The sequence below is a fragment of the Microcaecilia unicolor genome, chromosome 7 (genome assembly GCF_901765095.1).
Source record: "Microcaecilia unicolor chromosome 7, aMicUni1.1, whole genome shotgun sequence".
In the NCBI taxonomy this organism is placed as follows: domain Eukaryota; kingdom Metazoa; phylum Chordata; class Amphibia; order Gymnophiona; family Siphonopidae; genus Microcaecilia; species Microcaecilia unicolor.
In genome coordinates, this window is record NC_044037.1 from 85,212,851 (window position 1) to 85,233,038 (window position 20,188).

The window sequence follows — 20,188 nt, forward strand, 5'->3', positions numbered from 1 at the left end:
ATTTGTAAAGCACATGTAAACTCATATAGTTTATAAAATACCTGCATAAATCGTAACTCCACCCATGCTGTGCCCAAAATACATCCTGAACACACCCTCTTTTCATAGTACATAATTTTATGCACATAACCCTGGTGTAATTTTAAAGAAGCCCTTTTATGAGTGAAAAATCCTTTATAAAATTACACCCCAAAAGGACAGGATGCCCCTACAGGTAACACAGAACATAGAAGTACAGAACAGGAAAGAAGGCAGCACGTATAATACTATGGGAAAGGGAAGGATGGGGAGATGCTGAAAATGGGGGTTGGGGAAAAGAAAGAGAAAGAGAGATGAGATGCTGGAAACTGGAAGGAGGGGGTGAAGGAGAGATGTTGGATACCTATGAGGGGAGGTATGGAGGGGGAAAGGACATGTTGGAAACCTGTTGGGGGGAAGGGAGGGGAAGGGAAAAAGCTGGACACTTGTGGGAGGTAGGGAGCAGAAAGGAAGATGCTGGACATCTTTGGGGGTTAGAGAGAGGAAGGGGAGATGCTGGCTACCTAGGGGGAGAGGGTAAGGAGAAGAAGGGAGCATGTTGGACAACTTGGGTGGGGAGGGTTGAGAGAGGAAAGGGTTAGGAGAAGGGGAGTTGCTGGCCACTGGGGAAGAGAAGGGAAGATGCTAGACATGTGTGTGTCTGTGTGTGTGCGCAAGGGGGGGGGGGGGTAAAGGTGAGAGGAGATGCTGAAGATAAGGGGGGAGGTCAGGACAGAAAAGGGTGATATTGGACAGGCAGAGGTACTGGACTGTGGGGAGTGGGACTAGGACCTGGAGTTACCCCTTGAGGAGGGAGTGCATAGCTGAAGGTTTATCTAAGGTACATATGCACTTGGGACGACCCTGCTATTCAAACATTATTCTGTTTAACTTATTTGGTGGTGCTGTATTTTGGTCATAATGAGGCATCACTTTTCTTGCCAGTTTCAGAGCCTCTAAAGACTTTCAAGAGGCATATTTTCAAAGCACTTTGGGAGGCTAAGTTCCATAGGTTTCTATGGAACTTTGGGAGGCTAAGTGCTTTGAAAATGAGCCTGTCCATGTGCTGCAGGATCTTCCAGAGGCACTGACTGAAAGCAGGAAAGATGCTTTTTACTGGCCCTTCATTACTCAATAATAGAATGATGTGACTAAACAGATCTCATGATCACATTATTCATAAAAGACAATAGGGCATTTTTTACTTTCTCCCTTGATGAAGGCTTAGCCCAAAGTGTTTGATTAATGAGAATATTTGTAAGATGACATCAGAAAGCGGAGCTGCATTAAGTTTCAAGTTTGTTCAGCATTTGTTATCCCACCCATCGGGGAGCCTTCTGGGTGTCTTACAGAATACAAATTTAGGTTGGAAAAATGGAGAAGAGAGAAATAGAAAGTAGGAGAGGGGACTACAATTTTTGATAGCGATAGAAAGGAGAGAAAGGCTGAGTGACCGTTTATCCCAGACTCCAGTCACTCATCCCATGCCACTGAGACATTACTGAAGCAGTTGCTGCTTAGGCAAAAACAGCATTGAAGAGAAAGGTCTTCTGGCTTACTTTGAACTTATCTAGAGACGTCTCTAGTCGTAGATGAAGTGGGAGGGTGTTCCAAAGTGTGGGGCGCATAATACTGAAAATGGTGTTTCAGGTGGTATCTTACCTAAATTGCCTGAAAACTGGGACTACATTTTTTATAACAATATTTCTTTTAATTGTGCCTTGCACTCCATTAATTGTGGACTTTAGATATGATTCTCTTTTTTTGTATATTTCTTTAGTTCTTTGTGAGATATATAAGGAGGATTAGTTAGGTTTGTATTAATTATATATTTTGGGGTTTTTTTCTTTTTTTTATGAGAACATTTACTCCTTATTAACGAGATTTCATATCTTTCTGTTCAAGAGTTTTCTTGTAAAATTTGAAAATTACTTATACATAAAAAAAAACTGGAACTACATGCCGATTTTGTTGAGAGGATCTAAGTTCTTGTGTAGAGGGTGACCATAACCGGGATTTTTTCTGGTTTCAACCAAAATGAATCTGTGGCCAAAATTCACCCCTCAGTTTCGGCTGAAGCCAAAACAGTAACTACGCTGTGCCCCCAAACTGTAGCAACCTCCACTCCCTCCTCCCTCTCTCTCCCTTCCTTCTCTTCTTCCTGAACAAAGGTAGTCTCTACTTCTTCCTCCCCATCCCTCCAGGCCTTCCTTGGTTGCAGCAGCCATTTTGAGATTGGAGCCATCATGGGCAGCAGCATCCCTGGTTGCTCCTGCCCATGCTGGCTCCAATCTTAAAATGGTTGCTGCTGGAGTTTGCAGCAGCCATTTTGACTTCAGAGATGGCATGGACAGGAGCAACTGGGGATTGCTCCTGCCCTGACTAGCAACTAAATCACCAGAGACTCCAAGGTAAGCCCTTGGGAGGGGTGGCCTACGAGCGGTCCAGGGTGCGTGGTACTGCTGTTCGTTGAGGGACTGGGAGTGAGGAAGGGGTTGGGTTGTGCGTATTTGGGAGGGGGAGGGAAGAGAGTGCAGTTCTGGTGGAAACACTATGGGTACCCAGCAGAGTTTCAGTCTCATCTGAACATATACTGGCATTTTCTTCTGAAACCGAAACAAGGCCAAATTTGGATTTCAGCTCAGTATTAACGTTGAGAAAAAAAATGAAACCAAAATTCAGTTGGCCTCTGTTCTTGTGTGGAGGTATAAGGGATCAGTAGGCATGAAAGGAAATATGGGAGACTGAGTGGTAGATCATAAATACAAGTAATAAGAGTTTCTAAGTGATCCAGGGGCACATAGGCAGCCAGTGAACTGTCTTAAGTAAAGGGGTCACATGGTCAAATTTTTTAGTGCCACTTATAAGTTTTATGTATGTGTTTTGAATAAATTGTAGCTGTTGTATATCTTTGACTTGTATTCCCTGAAGTAGAGCATTACAATAGTCTAGATTACTGAGGACCATAGAGTGAATTAAGATTTGAAGTGCTAACTAAGACCCTAGGAATGGCAAAAGCAATGCCAGATATGGGAGCATTTAAAGCTTCCTTCAGGTGGGCATGTAGATTTATGGGGTGCAACAATCTATTGGTAAGATGTCGCACAACAATTGCACAGAAATTACCTGATGATTTAGATGCAAAATGCTGCAGTTCCAAAAAGTGAAAAATCTTCAACTATGATCTATCCTTGATTGGAAACACAATCAGACACCTTTAACTTTTGATAATCCCTATGATCACACACTGGATGTGAAAGGCACTAAAACAATATCTCTTGCCAGTACAGGCCATGAAAAAAGCCAGTTTACGGTCATGCTGGCATGCATGGCTAATGGAACAAAATTGCCTTTTTTCTTGATATTTAAGCGAAAAAACCTTCCTAAAGGAACTGAATTTCCACATGATGTACACATTTGAGTCCATCCTAAATGATGGATGGATGAAGCATTAATGCTGGATTGGCTGAAGATAGTATGGGAGAGACCAGGTGGCCTGATAAAGAAGCGATTGCTGCTGGTCCTGGATGCATTTCAATACCATTGAATGCCTTCAGTAAAAACAGTTTTGAGCATGATTGAACTGACTTGGCCATCATACCTGGTGGTATGTCAAAGTTCTGACAACCACTGGACATAATGGTGAATAAACCAATGAAGGTCACTTTACAGGGAAGTTGGAACACATGGCTGATTGAGGGTGAGCACATGCTCACAGCTGGTGGTCGTATGCATACACCCATAATACAAGAGATTATGCAGTGGATTCTTGATATTTGGCATGGTTTGGATCCCACCATCAGTAAAATGGATCCGTAAAATGCTTATCTCTAATGTAGTGGACGGAACTGAAGATGATGCAATTCCATAAGAGACCTGTCCCTGCTGCAATGAATGCCAAGATAGAAGATCACGATAACAGTGATGACGAGTCAGAAGATGATAACAATCTATTTTACATGGACTATGAAGGTGTTACAGCAGATTATATAAACAGTTTGTTTAACGATGATGATGAATAGGCCTAATTGTGGTCTTGAAAATGACTTAGACACTTCTTACAACTCTTATGTTCATTTTATAACTTAAAAATACCAATAAGGCAGGTTTATATAGTCGCTGCCAATATACAACCATAACTAACTCACCATAGTGACTTAACTATTTTACTGCCGATCTCAGCGGTGCAACTTGTGGATATAATTGTTTCACCCATAAGAATTACAGCACCCACCTCCTCACTGATCAGCCAGTGGTTTTTTTTATAGATTATTTTCAACTATTCTATATATTCTTTTGTATGACTTTACTTTATCCCAAGCTTTACTGCATAACAGACTTCATTCAAATAATTTAAACCATAATCATCTTTAAGCTGTTTTTAATGCTGTCGTCCCAGCTGTCTCAAGAATCACTCCCTCAAGATTTTTAAGCGTCAGCTTACTGATATCACTGGGATGAAACATGCATATTTGTACCTGGGCCAGTGCAGGGTTAAGTGACTTGTCCAGAGTCATGGTGTCGCATTTGTGAGTCCTTGAGCCCAGGCAAGGCGCGGAGACGAAGATTCGTACCTGCGCTCTGCTGGGCAGTTGAGCAACCCCGAGGCTTCACTTGTGGAAACCGCCATTCCCCGAGAGTTGAACCCTCAGGTGCTGGCGGTCGACAGGGCTTCCAGATGCAGACGGGTGTCAAATGGCCGCAGGCAGCAGGCAGAGAGAGGTCTGTGTTCTGGCAGAGATCAGAGACAGGCTGCAGACAGAAAGTACCCGAGATCAAGCACTGGTCAGGTCAGGTAGCAGGCAGAGAGTATCCGAGATCAAGCAGTGGTCAGGTCAGGCAGCAGGCAGAGAGTATCCGAGTTCAAGCAGTGGTCAGGTCAGACAGCAGGCAGAGAATATCCGAGTTCAAGCAGTGGTCAGGTCAGGCAGCAGGCAGAGAGTATCCGAGTTCAAGCAGTGGTCAGGTACGAGGTAGACAGCAAGCGAATAGTAGACAAGGTCACACAGAAGCACAAGCAATCCTATCAAAGTAGAAGCCGAAGCATTCAAGTGGAGGGCAGACCCCACCATCACGGGAACAGAAATCAGCTGGCCCAAGAGGTTCTCAATTGGGTGGTCGCCGGTGGAGGCGGAGCCTGGGAATGAGGCTCCAATTAGAGGAAGCCGGAGGCGGGGTGAGGGCATTCCCAGACTGCGTAGGCTCGCCATCCGCCGAGCACGCAACATCCGCCAGGAATGCAACAGGGCGCGCACGCCCACCGCCAGCCAGCCCACAGAGGCCCAAATCGGAGCGGTGGCTCGCTCAGCTGACCAGCGTGACTCAGGAGGCGCCGGCTCCATTCAGAAGGCGGGTGCACTCCCAGCTCGGGAGCGGAGGTAAGGAGGAGCGCGACACAGAGGAGCATGACAGTACCCTCCCCAGAAGACCCCCTCTCCTTCCCGGTCCGGGCTTAGAGAGATAGCGGGTATGGAATTCGTGGACCAGATCTGGTGAGTGGACATTACCTGCCGGCTCCCAGGAATTGTCCTCCGGACCAAAGTGCTTCCAAGATATCAAGTAAAAGAGTCGGCCCCTCTGACGTTTGGTGTCTAAGATCTCCTCCACTTCAAACTCAGGCTCTGATTCGGTCTCGGGAATGACATCTCTTTTCCGCTCAGGGTGCCACTTAGATATCACAAATGGTTTTAGTAGTGACACGTGGAAGGCATTATGGATTCGGAAGTTGCCAGGTAGTTGCAGGCGATAGGTGACTGATCCTATTCAGGATTGAACAAGAAATGGACCAATGAACCGAGGAGCAAACTTAAAGGAAGGCAGACAAAGTTTTAGATACCTGGTGCTGAGCCAGACCCTCTGTCCAGGTTGAAAGATAGGGGCGGTTCGTCTCTTCAGGTCGGCAAAATGCTTGTACTTTGTTGCTGCTTGTCACAGATGGTGCTGGACCTCGCTCCAGGTCTCCTGAATGTTAGTAAGGGTGTGCTGGAGTTGCAGAATTGATCTGTAGGAATCGGAGGAGGTAAACGAGGATTTCGTCCATCTACAGTGAAGAAAGGAGACATCTTGGAAGCGGAGTGGAGACTGTTACTGTAGGCGAACTCAGCCCAGGGAAGCAACAAGGACCAGTTGTCCTGGCGATTGTTGGTAAATACCCGTAGGAATGTTTTGAGAATCTGATTGGTTCTTTCCACCATCCCGTTAGTCTGGGGGTGGTAGGCCAAGGAGAAGTGCATAGTAACTTCAAATGCAGAGCAAAGAGCCCTCCAAAATTTAGAGATAAACCGAGGCCCTCGGTCACTGATAATTCGCAGTGGAAGGCCATGTAGGCGAAATACTGTATATGCTGGATGAAGTTGGAGGCTAGCATCGCAGCAGATGGCAGAGTCTTCAGAGGGACAAAATGGGCTATTCGTGAAAATTGGTCTATCACCACCCAGATAACAGTGTGACCCTGAAAGCGAGGGAGGTCAGTAATAAAATCCATAGAGAGTTTCTGCCACGGCTGTGAAGGAACAGGTAGGGACTGAAGATCTCCCCACTGTTTGCCAGCAGCAGACTTATTCCAGGCACAGACAGGACAGGAGGAAACAAAGTGCAGGATGTCCTGTGCCATGCGTGGCCACTGATAGTACCGGGAGATAAGATGGAAGGTCTTCCGGAATCCAAAATGACCAGCGAAAGTCCACTGGAGCACCCTCTTCCGGGACCACAGGGGCACGGAGATCTTCAGGGAGGTCGAGGCTGTGATGATGGGCGGAATACAGGCTGGGTTCAACATCGGGTAAGGTTCTTCAAGATCCTCGACTGGCTCGAAGGCTCGGGAGAGCGCATCGGCTTGAACATTCTTCTCCGCAGGGCAGAAAACCAGACGAAAGTCGAACCTGGCAAAGAAGCGTGACCAGCGCGCCTGTCGTGGGTTCAATCTTTTGGCCTCTTGCAGATAGAGGAGATTTTTATGATCCGTAATTACAGTGCTCGGATGCGCGGCCCCCTCCAGTAAATACCGCCACTCCTGGAAGGCGAGTTTCAGAGCCAGCAATTCCCGATCCCTGACGGTGTAATTGCATTCAGCGGGAGAGAACTTTCGAGAGAAAAAAAAATGGGTGCTGCTTGCCAGAGGCCGTGGTTTGAGATAACACTGCCCTGGCTCCCACTGAAGAAGCAGAGTGCTGCTTGCCAGAGGCCGTGGTTTGAGATAACACTGCCCCGGCTCCCACTGAAGAAGCATCAACCTCCACGATGAAGGGTTTCTTAATATCTGGACTGCGGAGCCTGGAGCGCTCATGGCTTTCTTCAGAGTAGTGAAGGCCTCAAGGGCCTCCACAGGCCAATTCTTGATATCCGCCCCCTTCCTAGTAAGGGCGGTCAGAGGAGCGGTGATCAGGGAATACTGCTGAATGAATTGCCGGTAATAATTGGCGAACCCCAGGAAACGTTGCAAGGCCCTGAGACTCTGGGGCACCGGCCAATCCCGAATCACCCTGAGTTTGGCTGGGTCCATCTGGAGTCCCTCTGGGGAGATAATATACCCTAGAAAGGGAATAACCCGCTGATGAAAAGCTCACTTCTCCAGTTTAGCAAAAAGGTGATGCTTCCCCAGCCGTTGGAGGACAGTGCATACGTGGTGAACATGCTCCTGTACGGAGGAAGAGAAGACCAGGATATCATCTAAGTAGGCAATTACAGACGAGTACAGGAGATCCTGAAAGACTGAGTTAATAAAATCTTGGAAGACCGCAGGGGCGTTGCAAAGTCCAAAAGGCATTACCAGGTACTCAGTGCCCCTCATTGGTATTGAACGCGGTCTTCCATTCATCACCCTGACGGATGCAGATCAGATTTTAAGCTCCCCGGAGGTCCAATTTGGTAAAAATTACCGCCCCTTGCAGGAAAGTTCAGGAATAAGTGGAAGAGAGTACCGGTTCTTGATAGTGATGTCATTCAGGCCCCTATAATCAATGCAAGGCTGCAGAGAACCGTCTTTCTTTGATACAAAGAAAAACCCTGCTCCCGCAGGGGAAGAGGAGGGTCAAATGAACCCCTTCTGGAGGTTCTCATGAACATAAGAACGCATGGTCCTGGATTCCTCTCGGGAGAGAGTGTACAGTCGGCCTCTGGGAGAGTCTTGCCCGGGAGCAGGTCAATAGGGCAGTCGAAAGGTCAATGTGGGGCCAGAGAATCCACTTCCTGTGCGATGAAGACGTCCTTGATGTCCTGGTACTCCTCGGGTAAAGAAGCCTCACAAGGGTGGAGGACTCCGGGGAGAGCCGGAATGACCTTTAACGGAGGGTTAACTGGTGAGAGGCACGAATGAAAACAGTGGGCCCCCCATCTGCTGACCTCGTCATGGACCCAATCAATGCTGAGCGCATGGAGACGCAACCAGGGCAGGCCCAAAATCACTGGGTGGATAGCTCGGGACAGTATCAAGAGTTGAATCTCTTCTTGGTGCAAGACCGCGGCTTGCATCCGCAAGGGTGGCGTGTCTTGAGTGATGAGTTGCGGTAGGGTCGATCCCTGAATGAAGGTTATCTGCAGAGTGGGCTTACATAGCAAGTGATCAAGGAGATCTGCATTAATGAAATTCCCTCCTGCTCCTGAGTCCAACAGAGCAGTCGTCCTGATACAATGATCTTGCCAACGCAAGGTGATGGGAATTGAGATCAGGTTATCTTGGAGGGGCGAGGATCGACTCAAGGTCACCCCCCTCACGGGGCCTTGGTTCTGGCGTTTCCCGACAAGGTGCAGAAGATCAACCTCGAATTCACTACCAAGCCACCTCCTCCTCTTCACCCTTTTAACCCACTCCCTCAACCACCCAACTCAGGCCTCCTTCTCTTCTTTTCCTGATATCACCGAAGAGGAAACCGCCCACCTTCTTTCCTCCTTGAAATGCACCACCTGTTCCTCTGATCCCATCCCCACCAACTTACTAAACACCATCTCTCCTATTGTCACCCCCCATCTGTCATATCCTCAACCTCTCTCTCTCCACTGCAACTGTCCCTGACACCTTCAAACATGCTGTAGTCACACCACTCCTCAAAAAACCGTCACTAGAACCTACCTGTCCTTCCAACTACCGCCCCATCTCCCTCCTACCCTTCCTCTCCAAGATACTTGAACGTGTCGCTCACAGCCGCTACCTTGATTTTCTCTCCTGTCATGCTGTCCTTGATCCACATCAATCCAGTTTTTGCCCTCTACACTCGACCGAAACGGCACTCACTAAAGTCTGTAATGACCTGTTCCTTGCCAAATCCAAAAGTCACGACTCCATCCTCATCCTCCTCGACCTATCCGCCACTTTTGATACTGACAATCATAATCTACTTCTTGCCACACTGTCCTCACTTGGGTTCCAGGGCTCTGTTCTCTCCTGGTTTTCCTCCTATCTCTCTTACCAAACCTTCAGAGTACACTCTCATGGATCTTCCTCCACCCCCATCCCGCTCTCTATTGGAGTTCCTCAGGGATTTGTCCTTGGACCCCTTCTGTTTTCAATCTACACCTCTTCCCTGGGCTCTCTGATCTCATCTCATGGTTTCCAATATCATCTTTATGCCGACGACACCCAGCTTTATCTCTCCACACCAGACATCACTACTGAAACCCAAGCCAAAGTATCGGCCTGCTTATCCGACATTGCTGCCTGGATGTCCAACCACCACCTGAAACTGAACATGGCCAAGACTGAGCTTATTGTCTTTCTTCCTAAACCCACTTCTCCTCTCCCCCCACTTTCTATTTCAGTTGATAACACCCTCATCCTACCTGTTTCATCTACCCGCGATCTTGGAGTCATCTTCGACTCCTCCCTCTCCTTCTCTGCGCATATCCAGCAGACAGCTAAGACCTGTCGCTTCTTTCTCTATAACATCAGCAAAATTCGCCCTTTCCTCTCTGAGCACACCACCCGTACTCTCATCCACTCTCTCATTACCTCTCGCCTTGACTACTGCAATCTACTCCTCACTGGCCTCCCACTGAACCATCTCATCTCATGGTTTCCAGTATCATCTCTATGCTGATGACACCCAACTGTATCTCTCCACACCAGACATCACCGCGGAGACCCAGGCAAAGGTATCGGCCTGCTTATCCGACATTGCTGCCTGGATGTCCAACCGCCACCTGAAACTGAACATGTCCAAGACCGAGCTTATCGTCTTTCCACCAAAACCCACTTCTCCTCTTCCTCCACTTTCTATCTCAGTTGTTAACACCCTCATCCTCCCCATCTCATCTGCCCGCAACCTCGGAGTCATCTTTGACTCCTCTCCTTCTCTGCGCATATCCAGCAGATAGCCAAGACCTGTCGCTTCTTCCTCTTTAACATCAGCAAAATTCGCCCTTTCCTCTCTGAACACACCACCTGAACTCTCGTCCACGCTCTCATTACCTCTCGCCTGCACTACTGCAACTTACTCCTCACCGGCCTCCCACTTAGCCATCTATCCCCCCTTCAATCTGTTCAGAACTCTGCTGCACCTCTCATATTCCGCCAGAACCGATATATTCATATCACCCCTCTCCTCAGGTCACTTCACTGGCTTCCGATCAGATACCGCATTCAATTCAAGCTTCTCCTTCTTACCTATAAATGCACTCTGTCTGCTGCCCCTCACTATCTTTCTACCCTCATCTCCCCTTACATTCCCGCCCGTAACCTCCGTTCACAGGATAAATCCCACCTCTCAGTACCCTTCTCCACCACCGCCAACTCCAGGCTCCGCTCATTCTGCCTCGCCTCACCCTATGCTTGGAACAACCTTCCTGAGCCCTTACGCCAAGCCCCCTCCCTGCCCGTCTTCAAGTCTTTGCTTGAAGCCCACCTCTTCAATGCTGCGTTCGGCACCTAACCCTTACCGTTCAGTGAATCCAGACTGCCCCAATTTGACTGACCCTATCGGACCGACCGTTCACTTGTCTATTAGATTGTAAGCTCTTTGAGCAGGGACTGTCTCTCTTTGTTAAATTGTACAGCGCTGTGTAACCCTAGTAGCGCTCTAGAAATGTTAAGTAGTAGTAGTAGTAGTAAGTAGTAGTATTAGGGCAGGAGTTTACAAAATGACCAGGTTGCCCACAGTATAAACAGAGTCTATTGGTCCGTTGATGGGACCTCTCAGATTCGGAGAGGCGCTGTCGTCCAATCATCATAGGTTCCTCGGGAACACCTGCAAGGGAACTTGTCACTCCTCTAGGAAAAATAGGCCGTGCCGGCCAAGGGGTAGGCTGCATTGTAGAACGTTAAGCGGTACGCTCTTGTGATCTCTCCTAAAAGAGGATGTCAATGCAGACACAGTGTTATGATTGGGGTCTGAACCCCTCTCAAACTTACCTCTTTCCTGGGGGTCAGCTTCTTAGCTGGCTTCTGTTTCTTTTCTCTTTCCTTTCTGAGCTGGCTCTGTCTCTCTGTGCTGGCAGCTTCCGGCAGCATGGGGTTAATTGTCTCACTTCACTACAGCTGTGTGTGTGTTGCCTGAGTTGCTCTAACTCTCTTTGGGTGTACTGGCTTCAAGTGTTTCACGGTTTTGCATTGGTGTGGGTTGGGCATCTCTGGGTCAGTGTGCTTTTGCCTAGGTCTAGGGAGTGTGACATCATCAGGGAGGGCCTTGATAAGGAAGTGGTCTTGTTTCCTTCAGGGCCTTTGCAACAGTGGTGTTTGCTGTAGGTAGGGTGGTGCAGTGTGCACTTCTGACGTTGTGTCTAGTTTCCCTGCTTGCTTTTGCTAAGGTCCAGGTTAGTGTTAGTGCAGTGTGCACTGGTGTTTGTGTGTTTGGTCCCCCTGCTTTTCCCTCTTGGTTTTGGAAGCATTGCTGTGTGTAGGGCTTTGGAAGCTCTGTTGTTGATAGAAGTACTTCAGGGTTTGGTGTTGTTAGAAACACTGCAGAGTTTGCTGTTAGAAGTACTTCTGGTGTTTGTGCTATTGGGAGCATTGCAGTCTTTGCTGTTGGTGTTTGGTGATTTAGAATCACTTTTGGCTTATGTGTTAGCTTCCCTGCTTTTTCCTTGTGGCTCCCCTGTCTTCCCTTTTAGTGCTAGGAGCTCTTCTGGTTGCTTGCCAGAGTAGTGCTTAGGAAGCACCTTGTTAGTTGTATCTAGCTTGCTAGAGCAGTGCTTAGGTAGCTGGTTAGTTCTGTGTTTAGCTTATTAGTGTAAAGCTCTGCTTGTAGCTTGGTGCTTAGTAGCACCTGTGTTAGCTTTGTGTTTAGTTCCCTGCTCTGTTAGTTTAGGGCTTAGGAAGTCCCTTTCTTGAGCAGGGATTAGGAGCTCCTGTTTTAGTATAGGGCTTAGGAAGTCCTTTTGTCAGTTTACTGTTAGGAACACTCCTGCTGGTTTAGGGCTTGGGAGCAAGTAGATCAGTTTAGGTTTAGGAGCACTTCTGTTTCCAGTCCTGGTCCCTATGTCATCCGGTATCCAGTAAGTCCTGTCGGCTACTCGAACCCAGGAGCTCAACTTCTGGGGGGCTTAGTAGCTAAGTGCAGGTGAAGCTGTGTGGACCAGTCCAGTGTGCTCCAGTCCCATGTTCCAGTCCTGTGTCCTCCAGTCCGGGGGACCAGTCCAGTGTGTTCCGGTCCGGTGTGTGTTCCAGTCTGGTGTGCTCCAGTCCAGTGTGTTCCGGTCCGGTGTGTGTTCCAGTCCGAGGGATTGCAGTCCAGTGTTCCAGTCCTGTGTCCTCCAGTCCGGGGGATTCCAGTCCAGGTGTTCCGGTTCGCTGGGCAGTGCCTGCAGTCCCTGCTGGTGTGCTTACCCAGTGTTGGTTGGTGGGTTTTGCCTGCTGCTGTCGCTCCTCGGCAGCAGCCCAAGGGCTCACGTTTGCTCCAGAGCCCGGCCCCGCGGGCTCTGAACCTGAGAACCTGACACACAGAGGGTGATAAGGGCATCCAAGGTAGCGGGAAATATGATTATGTCACTCCATATCTTCTAGAGTCTCATTGGCTCTCTGTCACCCATCGTATTACCTATAAAATCCTGCTGCTCGTTTTTAAAACTTTGTAAGCTGGACAACCCCTTTATCTCTTCCGCCACCTCGTTCCTTATTGCCCAGTACAACACAATCAATTAGTAGTACCCAGTCACCAAGAAATCACCCACAAGTACACTAGACATGCTATCTTTAGCGTACAAGGACCCCAACTTTGGAAACATCTCCCCATCTCTCTTCGCCTACAGCTATCACTTGAGAAATTTAAAACAGACCTAAAGACCCCTCTTTTCAATAATGCATACCACTAATCTTTATATGCATTCCTAGTGGTTCCCAGGAGAACCTTGAGGATACTTGTGGCATTTCCTTTTGTTCCTCCACGCCCACTTCTGCCCTATTTATTATTGTAGTTCTACCCCTATCCTGTAAGTCATGTCTTAGTTTCATTACCTTCTTGTTTCTCGTTTATTTTAGATTGTGAGCCGCTCAGAAGGCCTTCCATAGGGCGGGATAGTAAATGAATAATAAACTTGAAACGATTTAGGAAAAGAATTCAAAAGTTGAATCACCATGGAAGCAAAAGTAGAATTAGCAGCTCCTAAAAAACGGACATTTTTAAGACAAGGGGGTGCTAAAGTTAGTTGATTTCTTAACTGGGATGAAGGGCCAAACATGGAAGCTGACAGTGTATTAATAAGAAGTTCATCATTTGCATTCTACTGACATTTATGATATTTCTGTTACATGTACTGTGCTGTTTTAATATGTATATTTCTGATACTGTATTATGCCATTGCTTTTACTAGGATTTAATATGCCTGTCTCCAGGTTTATCTCATAGATTGTATTTTATGCTTAAATTTGGTCACTTTACCATTGTTATGCTGTTACCACAAGGGCCCTTATACTAAAGGCATGTAGGCGCCTATGTGCGTCCAACACATGTCAAATTAGAACTACCGCCTGGCTACCACGTGCCCTGGCCGGTAATTCTATTTTTGACATGCGTCCAAAATGTGGGGAAGAAAATATTTTCTATTTTCTACCACGTAGCGCTAACTGGGCAGTAATCGGCAGTGTGCACGTACTAATGATTACCGCCCATTTAACGCTAAGTAATTGGGTGGCGGTAAGGTCTCAGGACCAAAATGGATGCGGGCTCATTTTAATTTTGCTGCACATCCATTTTCGGCCACAAAAAAAGGCCTTTTTTGCAGGCACGCTGAAAAATAGACCTGCGCTCGTCCAATACACATGCCTACATCCAGCGCAGGCCATTTTTCGGTGCACCTTAGTAAAAGGACCCCACAATTGTTTATGTCATGCTATACCTGTTGTACACTGCCTTGGGTGACTCTCTTCATAAGGTGGCTAATTAGTCCTAATAAATAAGCATGGTGGTCATGCGTTAAATATTCCTTTTTTCCACTCATGGCTAGGAAGATTGCAGCAATTTATACCAGATTCTTATTTCTCCACTTAATGGAATGCCACTGACTTTTGTATTCACAGCTTCCTCTGGTGATGAAGAAGGCTGTAGAGAAAGAGATTAAGGTGGGAAGTCTTCTTCAAGTGATTCTGAGGTATTGGAAAGACCAGCTGACCCCAAGCCAGGAGAATGTGACTCCAAGACCAGTGCTGGATTGGCTGCTTGAAAACCTGTAGCACAGGCGAACGTCTCCCTCCCATCAGCATCCAGTGTCACACAGTCTCATCGATGCTCTTTGCTTCTGTGTGTACAAGTTCACCTTTTAATGATAAGAACCATAGTGGCCGTGTTACCTTACTGTCTGTTTCTGTTCCCCGCTAGCCCTGCTGGGACCAAAAGAGCAAAAATAAAAAAGCTAAAAGGCACAACAACAAACTTCAGGTGACTGAGAGCCTTGTGCTATAAACTCTGTCGTTGATGTGATGTTATACTCGTGTACTGTCTGTGTATATCTAGGTTTGCTCTCATAACGCTGCTATATCTGGTGTTGGTATTAAGGAAAATCAAAAGAGCGGGAGAGTCCTGCCACAGCAATCAATCAACAAACAGGGTGGAGGAATGTTCCAAAGAACGAGTAGGAGTCTGTAGTCTTCCAAAAGTTTTATTCTCCTTGAAAAGTCACGTGAATCACCTGGTCCCCCTGTTTTTAAGAGATCTTCTCTTCATTGACCTTTAGCTTTAATATAACTTGCTCCATAACATTGTTGTGGATAGCCCCAATGTTGGAACCTTCGTGCTAAATTTTCTGATTGGTTATTGAATCAGTGCATAATCTATGTAGTCTTAGAAATTGATAGTATGGAAAGTTAGTTTTCAACTGTCTATTATGATAACTTGTGAAATGTAAGTACTGATTTTCATCAGTTGGCTTTTAGTATAGAGTTGTTTCAGAAGACTATTGACTCCTGTTCATTCTTTGGAACATTCCTCCACCATGTTTGTTGGTTGGTATTAAGGAGGCAGAATAGTCGGCATGAAAAAGATCCACACCAACCAAACTGCCAAAAATAGATTTGGCTCAGGGAAGAATGGCATGGCATAGTACTTAGGGCATCAACGATACCCACTCAGGAATCTAACAATCAAAATTTCCTCAATAATAAACTCATGTAAATTACAGGAAAATGCTTTCACGAATCATACCATTAGATTGTCATATACATTTATTTATTTCCAAACAAATCTTTTTTACTCTTCTTTTTTACCAAAGTCCCTTTTCTATACAAAAGCACAGCAAAACTATCATAACCAATCTAAAACTATCTTTTAGGGGAGAAAGAGTGTTTGATTCTGGACCAGCTGAAAATTGAGGAGTTTGTGAAGACTTCCGTGATTAAAAACTGGGACCATGTGACGGGTGGAACCGGATGTGGGTTCAACTGGAGGACTGGTGATTTAATGAGAAGAAAAACTTTCATCACGGACTGACTCCTAAACTCTGGATGAGGTTTTTAAATTTGTTACAAACGTGGGTAACGAATGAATGAATGTGGGGATATGTTTTAGATTGGTTATGATAGTTTTGATGTGCTTTTGTATAGAAAAGGGACTTTGGTAAGAGGAGTAAAAAAAAAAGATTTGTTTGGAAATAAATAAATAAATGTATTTGACAATCTAATGGTATGATTTGTGAAAGCATTTTCCTGTAATTTATATATAGTACTTAGGGCAACATGTTAAGGACCAAGGAAACAAATGTTCAGATCCCACTTCTTTCATCAACAGTTTCCTGCAGTTGCACAGCTAATGCTGCATATTTTTTTTCTCTTGCCGCAGATTTGTGAGAAACAGACTGATAAATAAACTGAGTGTCCTTGGTATGAGCCCTAAAGTGACTGACTAGATTAGACACTGGTTAAGTGGAAAGAGACAGAGGGTAGTAGTAAATGGAGTTTACTCTGAGGAAAAAAATGTTACCAGTGGTATGCCACAGGGATCAGTCCTTAGTCCAGCTTCTTAAAAGATCTTTGTGAGTGATATTGTGAAAGGGCTGTCTGGTAAGGTTTGCCTCTTTGTGGACGATACCAAATGCTGTAATAGAGTAAACATCCCTGATGGTTTGGATAGCATGAGGAGGGATCTAGTGAAGCATGAAGAATGGTCCATAAACTGGCAACTAACATAGTAACGTGGAGGGGCATAATCGAACGTCGCCGGCGATCTATTTTGGCGGCGGCGCAACAGCTGGCCAGAACCGTATTTTCGAAAAAGATGGCCGGACATCTTTTTTTTCAATAATATGGTTTAGCCCGGCCAAATGCCAGAGTTCGCCGTGGTTGAGATCGCCGGTTTTGTTTTTCAGCGATAATGGAAAAAACTGCCGGCCATCTCAAACCCGGCGAAATGCAAGGCATTTGGTCATGGGAGGAGCCAGCATTTGTAGTGCACTGGCCCCCCTGTCATGCCAGGACACCAACTGGGCACCCTAGGGGTCAGTGCGGTGGACTTCAGAAAAAGCTCCCACATACAAAGCTCCCTTTGGGTGCTAAGCCCCCCAACCCCCCCCCAAAACCCACTACCCACAAATGTACAACACTACCGTAGCTCGTAGGGGTGAAGGGGGCAACTACATGTGGGTACACTGGGATTTGGAGTGCTCCCATTTACCAGCACAAGTGTTACAGGTGGGGGAGGGATTGGCCTGGGTCCGCCTGCCTTAAGTGCACTGCGGTACCCACTAAAAGTGCTCCAAGGACCTGCATACACGCAGGCCTCTAGGACTTGTTGCTGCTGTATAACCTTGGCACACCAGTTGAGACCTGAAGACTAATCTCTTTGAAAAAGTCCTTTATTTGAATAAGCATGTTTACTCTCAGTTAACTGCAGATCAGAGGTTGTGCCCCACTGACAAAGAGTCTTCCTGGTACTGAGATTAGCAGTAGGTCAGAGCTGGCAGAATGGTGTACAATGCCCTCTTTCAGCAACATTCAAGGTAATAACTAAGTTCTCTAACGTGGGTAACACATGAAAGGGATCTAAAACTGGCTGACAAAAATGGCCACCACCTCATGGACTACCGGAAACAAAACTGGACACACTCTGACCCAGTTAGCAGGGGGGAAAGCACCATGGGAGTAGAGCCCACTACCCTACACCCACCACAATGCATTGCTGATGTGACTCTGCAGTGCACCTGTTATGGTATAAGCCAATCATCAGAATTAAATGTGTAGCATGATATTTTGCTGGATTATATATACACCAATATATTTGTGCAGCTTTTATATATTTGACACTGCAGCAGAGAGAATAGTTTCATTTCAAGCCCCTCTCTCCTCATCCCTTTTTCTGGGAACTTCTGAGAGCAGGGATAGTTAATTACAAACACTTAACAAACACAAAAGAGCTTCCTCTGCCCTCCCACTGAACAAAAGCATGACTAAGGTGGGCACCTGAATACCCCATTGAAAACAAAGAACTCAGAGGAAAAGCATAAACAGGACATTTGCTTGTCAAAGGTATACCTGCCCCTCTCATCAGCTTTCAGACATGTGCAGAAAGGAAGGACTTGTAATGTGTATCTGCTCCAGAGATTGAGCAGGAAGCCTTTTCACATCAAAAGACCATTTGCCAGCAAAATCCAGACAGCAAGTCTCGTGATGTCATAAGACATGAGACCAAGACTCAGGGGTCGTGTGCAGACATGAGACCAAGATACCACAATGCTTTGCAAATGCCCAAGGGCTGTGTGGAAACCAGGACAAAGATCCACATGGCATATCCTCCTGCAGCTTGCAAGGTATAAAAGCAAAAGCTGTTTCCCAAGATTCAGATTCTCTTCAACTGCAAGCAACTCAGATCCACTCACTGCAGGGGCTCTCTCTTCAAGACTCTCCCTCCAGGAGATTCTCTCTTCAGCACCAATCCAGATGCCTTGCTCCTGATCTGCAGTTCACCTGCCTCATGGCTCTTCAATGGACCACAAAATGCTTTGCAACAGACTGCTTTGTAAGTTATAACTTTTGATCTAGACCTGCTACTTTACCTTACTTAAGCACAGATTATCTGTAAAGATCTCTTAAAACCTACCTCTCGTGTGCAATTGTATATTAAATCAACCTTTTTGAAGCTAAAAATACGGTCTCTTTGTGTTCTGAGTATATGGTATCCTTTATATATACTTAATTTATTTAATTTATTGCAATTATCACCTTTGGTGATTGGTGGAGAAATTAATATCCTAAAACTTATAAATACAGCACCTGCTCTTAAATTATAAACAGTAGCGAGTGCTCTCTAGAGCTCTTTTCCCCAAATAAATCATTTCTTGTAACACACCTAACAGAAAAGGTGTCACACTCACCCGACAGCCACATCACAACCAGGGAAAGGCTGTCAGAGGATAGAACACATTCTGCTGTCATGGAGGTGGGTACGGCATTTGAGGCTGGCAAAAAAGGTTTTTAGTTTTATTGTTTTAGTGTGGGAGGGGGTTGGTGACCACTGGGGGAGTACGAGGAGGTCATCCCCCATTCCTTCCGGTGGTCATCTGGTCAGTTGGGGCACCTTTTCGAGGCTTAGTCGTGAAAATTAAAGGACCAAGTAAACCCGGCAAAATACTGCTGAACGCCGCTTTTTTTTCACATTATCCGCGAAAGCCGGCCAAATTGGTAGCCACGCCCATGCCCGCCCATGTCCCGCCTTCACTACGCCGCCGACACGCCCCCTTGAACTTTCACCAGCGAGGCGACGGGAAAGCGGCAATACTGTCAAAAAAGCCGCTTTCGATTATACCGATTTGGCCGCTTTTGAGAGATCGCCGGCCATCTCCCGATTTATGGCCGGCAATCACTTTCGAAAATAAGCTTGATAGTAACATAGGTAGTAGATGACGGCAGAAAAAGACCTGCATGGTCCATCCAGTCTGCCCAACAAGATAAACTCATATGTGATATTTTTTGTGTATACCTTACCTTGATTTGTATCTGCCATTGTCAGGGCACAGACCATATAAGTCTGCCCAGTACTAGCCCCGCCTCTCAACCACCAGCCCCGCCTCCCCCAACGGCTCTGCCACCCAATTCACATTAAAAAAAAAAAAAAAGGTCCCAGGTACACATCTCACCGCTACCTGCTTATATTCTATAGGGAGCCTTCCAAACCCACCTAAAACCTACTGTACACCAAACTAAGATTTAATCCTAAAAAATTCTGGGCTGCAAAAACACAAAGGAGCAGTACATTTTAGGGGGATGAAGAATTGCTGTGCACAAAAGAAGAGCAGGATTTGGATGTCATCATAGGTGTTGATCTTAAGGTGACAGCCAAAGCCATGGGTGCATAGGGAAATGAAGTGATAATGCCTCTGTATAAGTCTCTGATGAGGCCCCATTTAAAATCCTGGGTATAGTTCTAGAGACCGCACCTTCAAAAAGGTATAAATAGGAAGGAGTCAGTTCAGAGAGCAGCTACTAAAATATTCAGTGGTTTCCATCACAAAAGCATATGGTGACAGACTTAGATCGCCACGTACTGTATACTATAGAAGAAAGACAAGAAAGAGGAGATATGATAGAGACATTTATATATCTCTGTAGCATAAATGCACAGAAGGTGAGTCTCTTTCAACTGAAAGGGAACTCTGGAATGATAAGGCTTAAGATGAAGTTAAAAGGGGATAGACTCAGGAGTAATCTAAGCAAATATTTTTACAGAAAGGAATGTGTGGAATGAACTCCCAGTGGGTGTGTTGAAGACAAGAACTGTAACTAAATACAACAAAGTTTGTGACAAGCACCTGGGAACTAGGG

At 46.2% G+C, this 20,188-nt stretch overlaps 1 protein-coding gene across 1 annotated transcript in view; it reads left to right on the forward strand.

Moving 5' to 3' along the window:
- AKAP4 (A-kinase anchoring protein 4) overlaps nt 1-14,774 on the forward strand; it is a 157,508-nt gene extending 142,734 nt beyond the window's left edge. Inside the window, exon 4 of the mRNA XM_030209541.1 lies at nt 14,462-14,774. Within this exon, the coding sequence (XP_030065401.1) occupies nt 14,462-14,614 (153 nt within the window). The 3' untranslated portion in view covers nt 14,615-14,774. The remainder of the gene's footprint in view (nt 1-14,461) is intronic.
- Nucleotides 14,775-20,188: the final 5,414 nt, after the last annotated feature.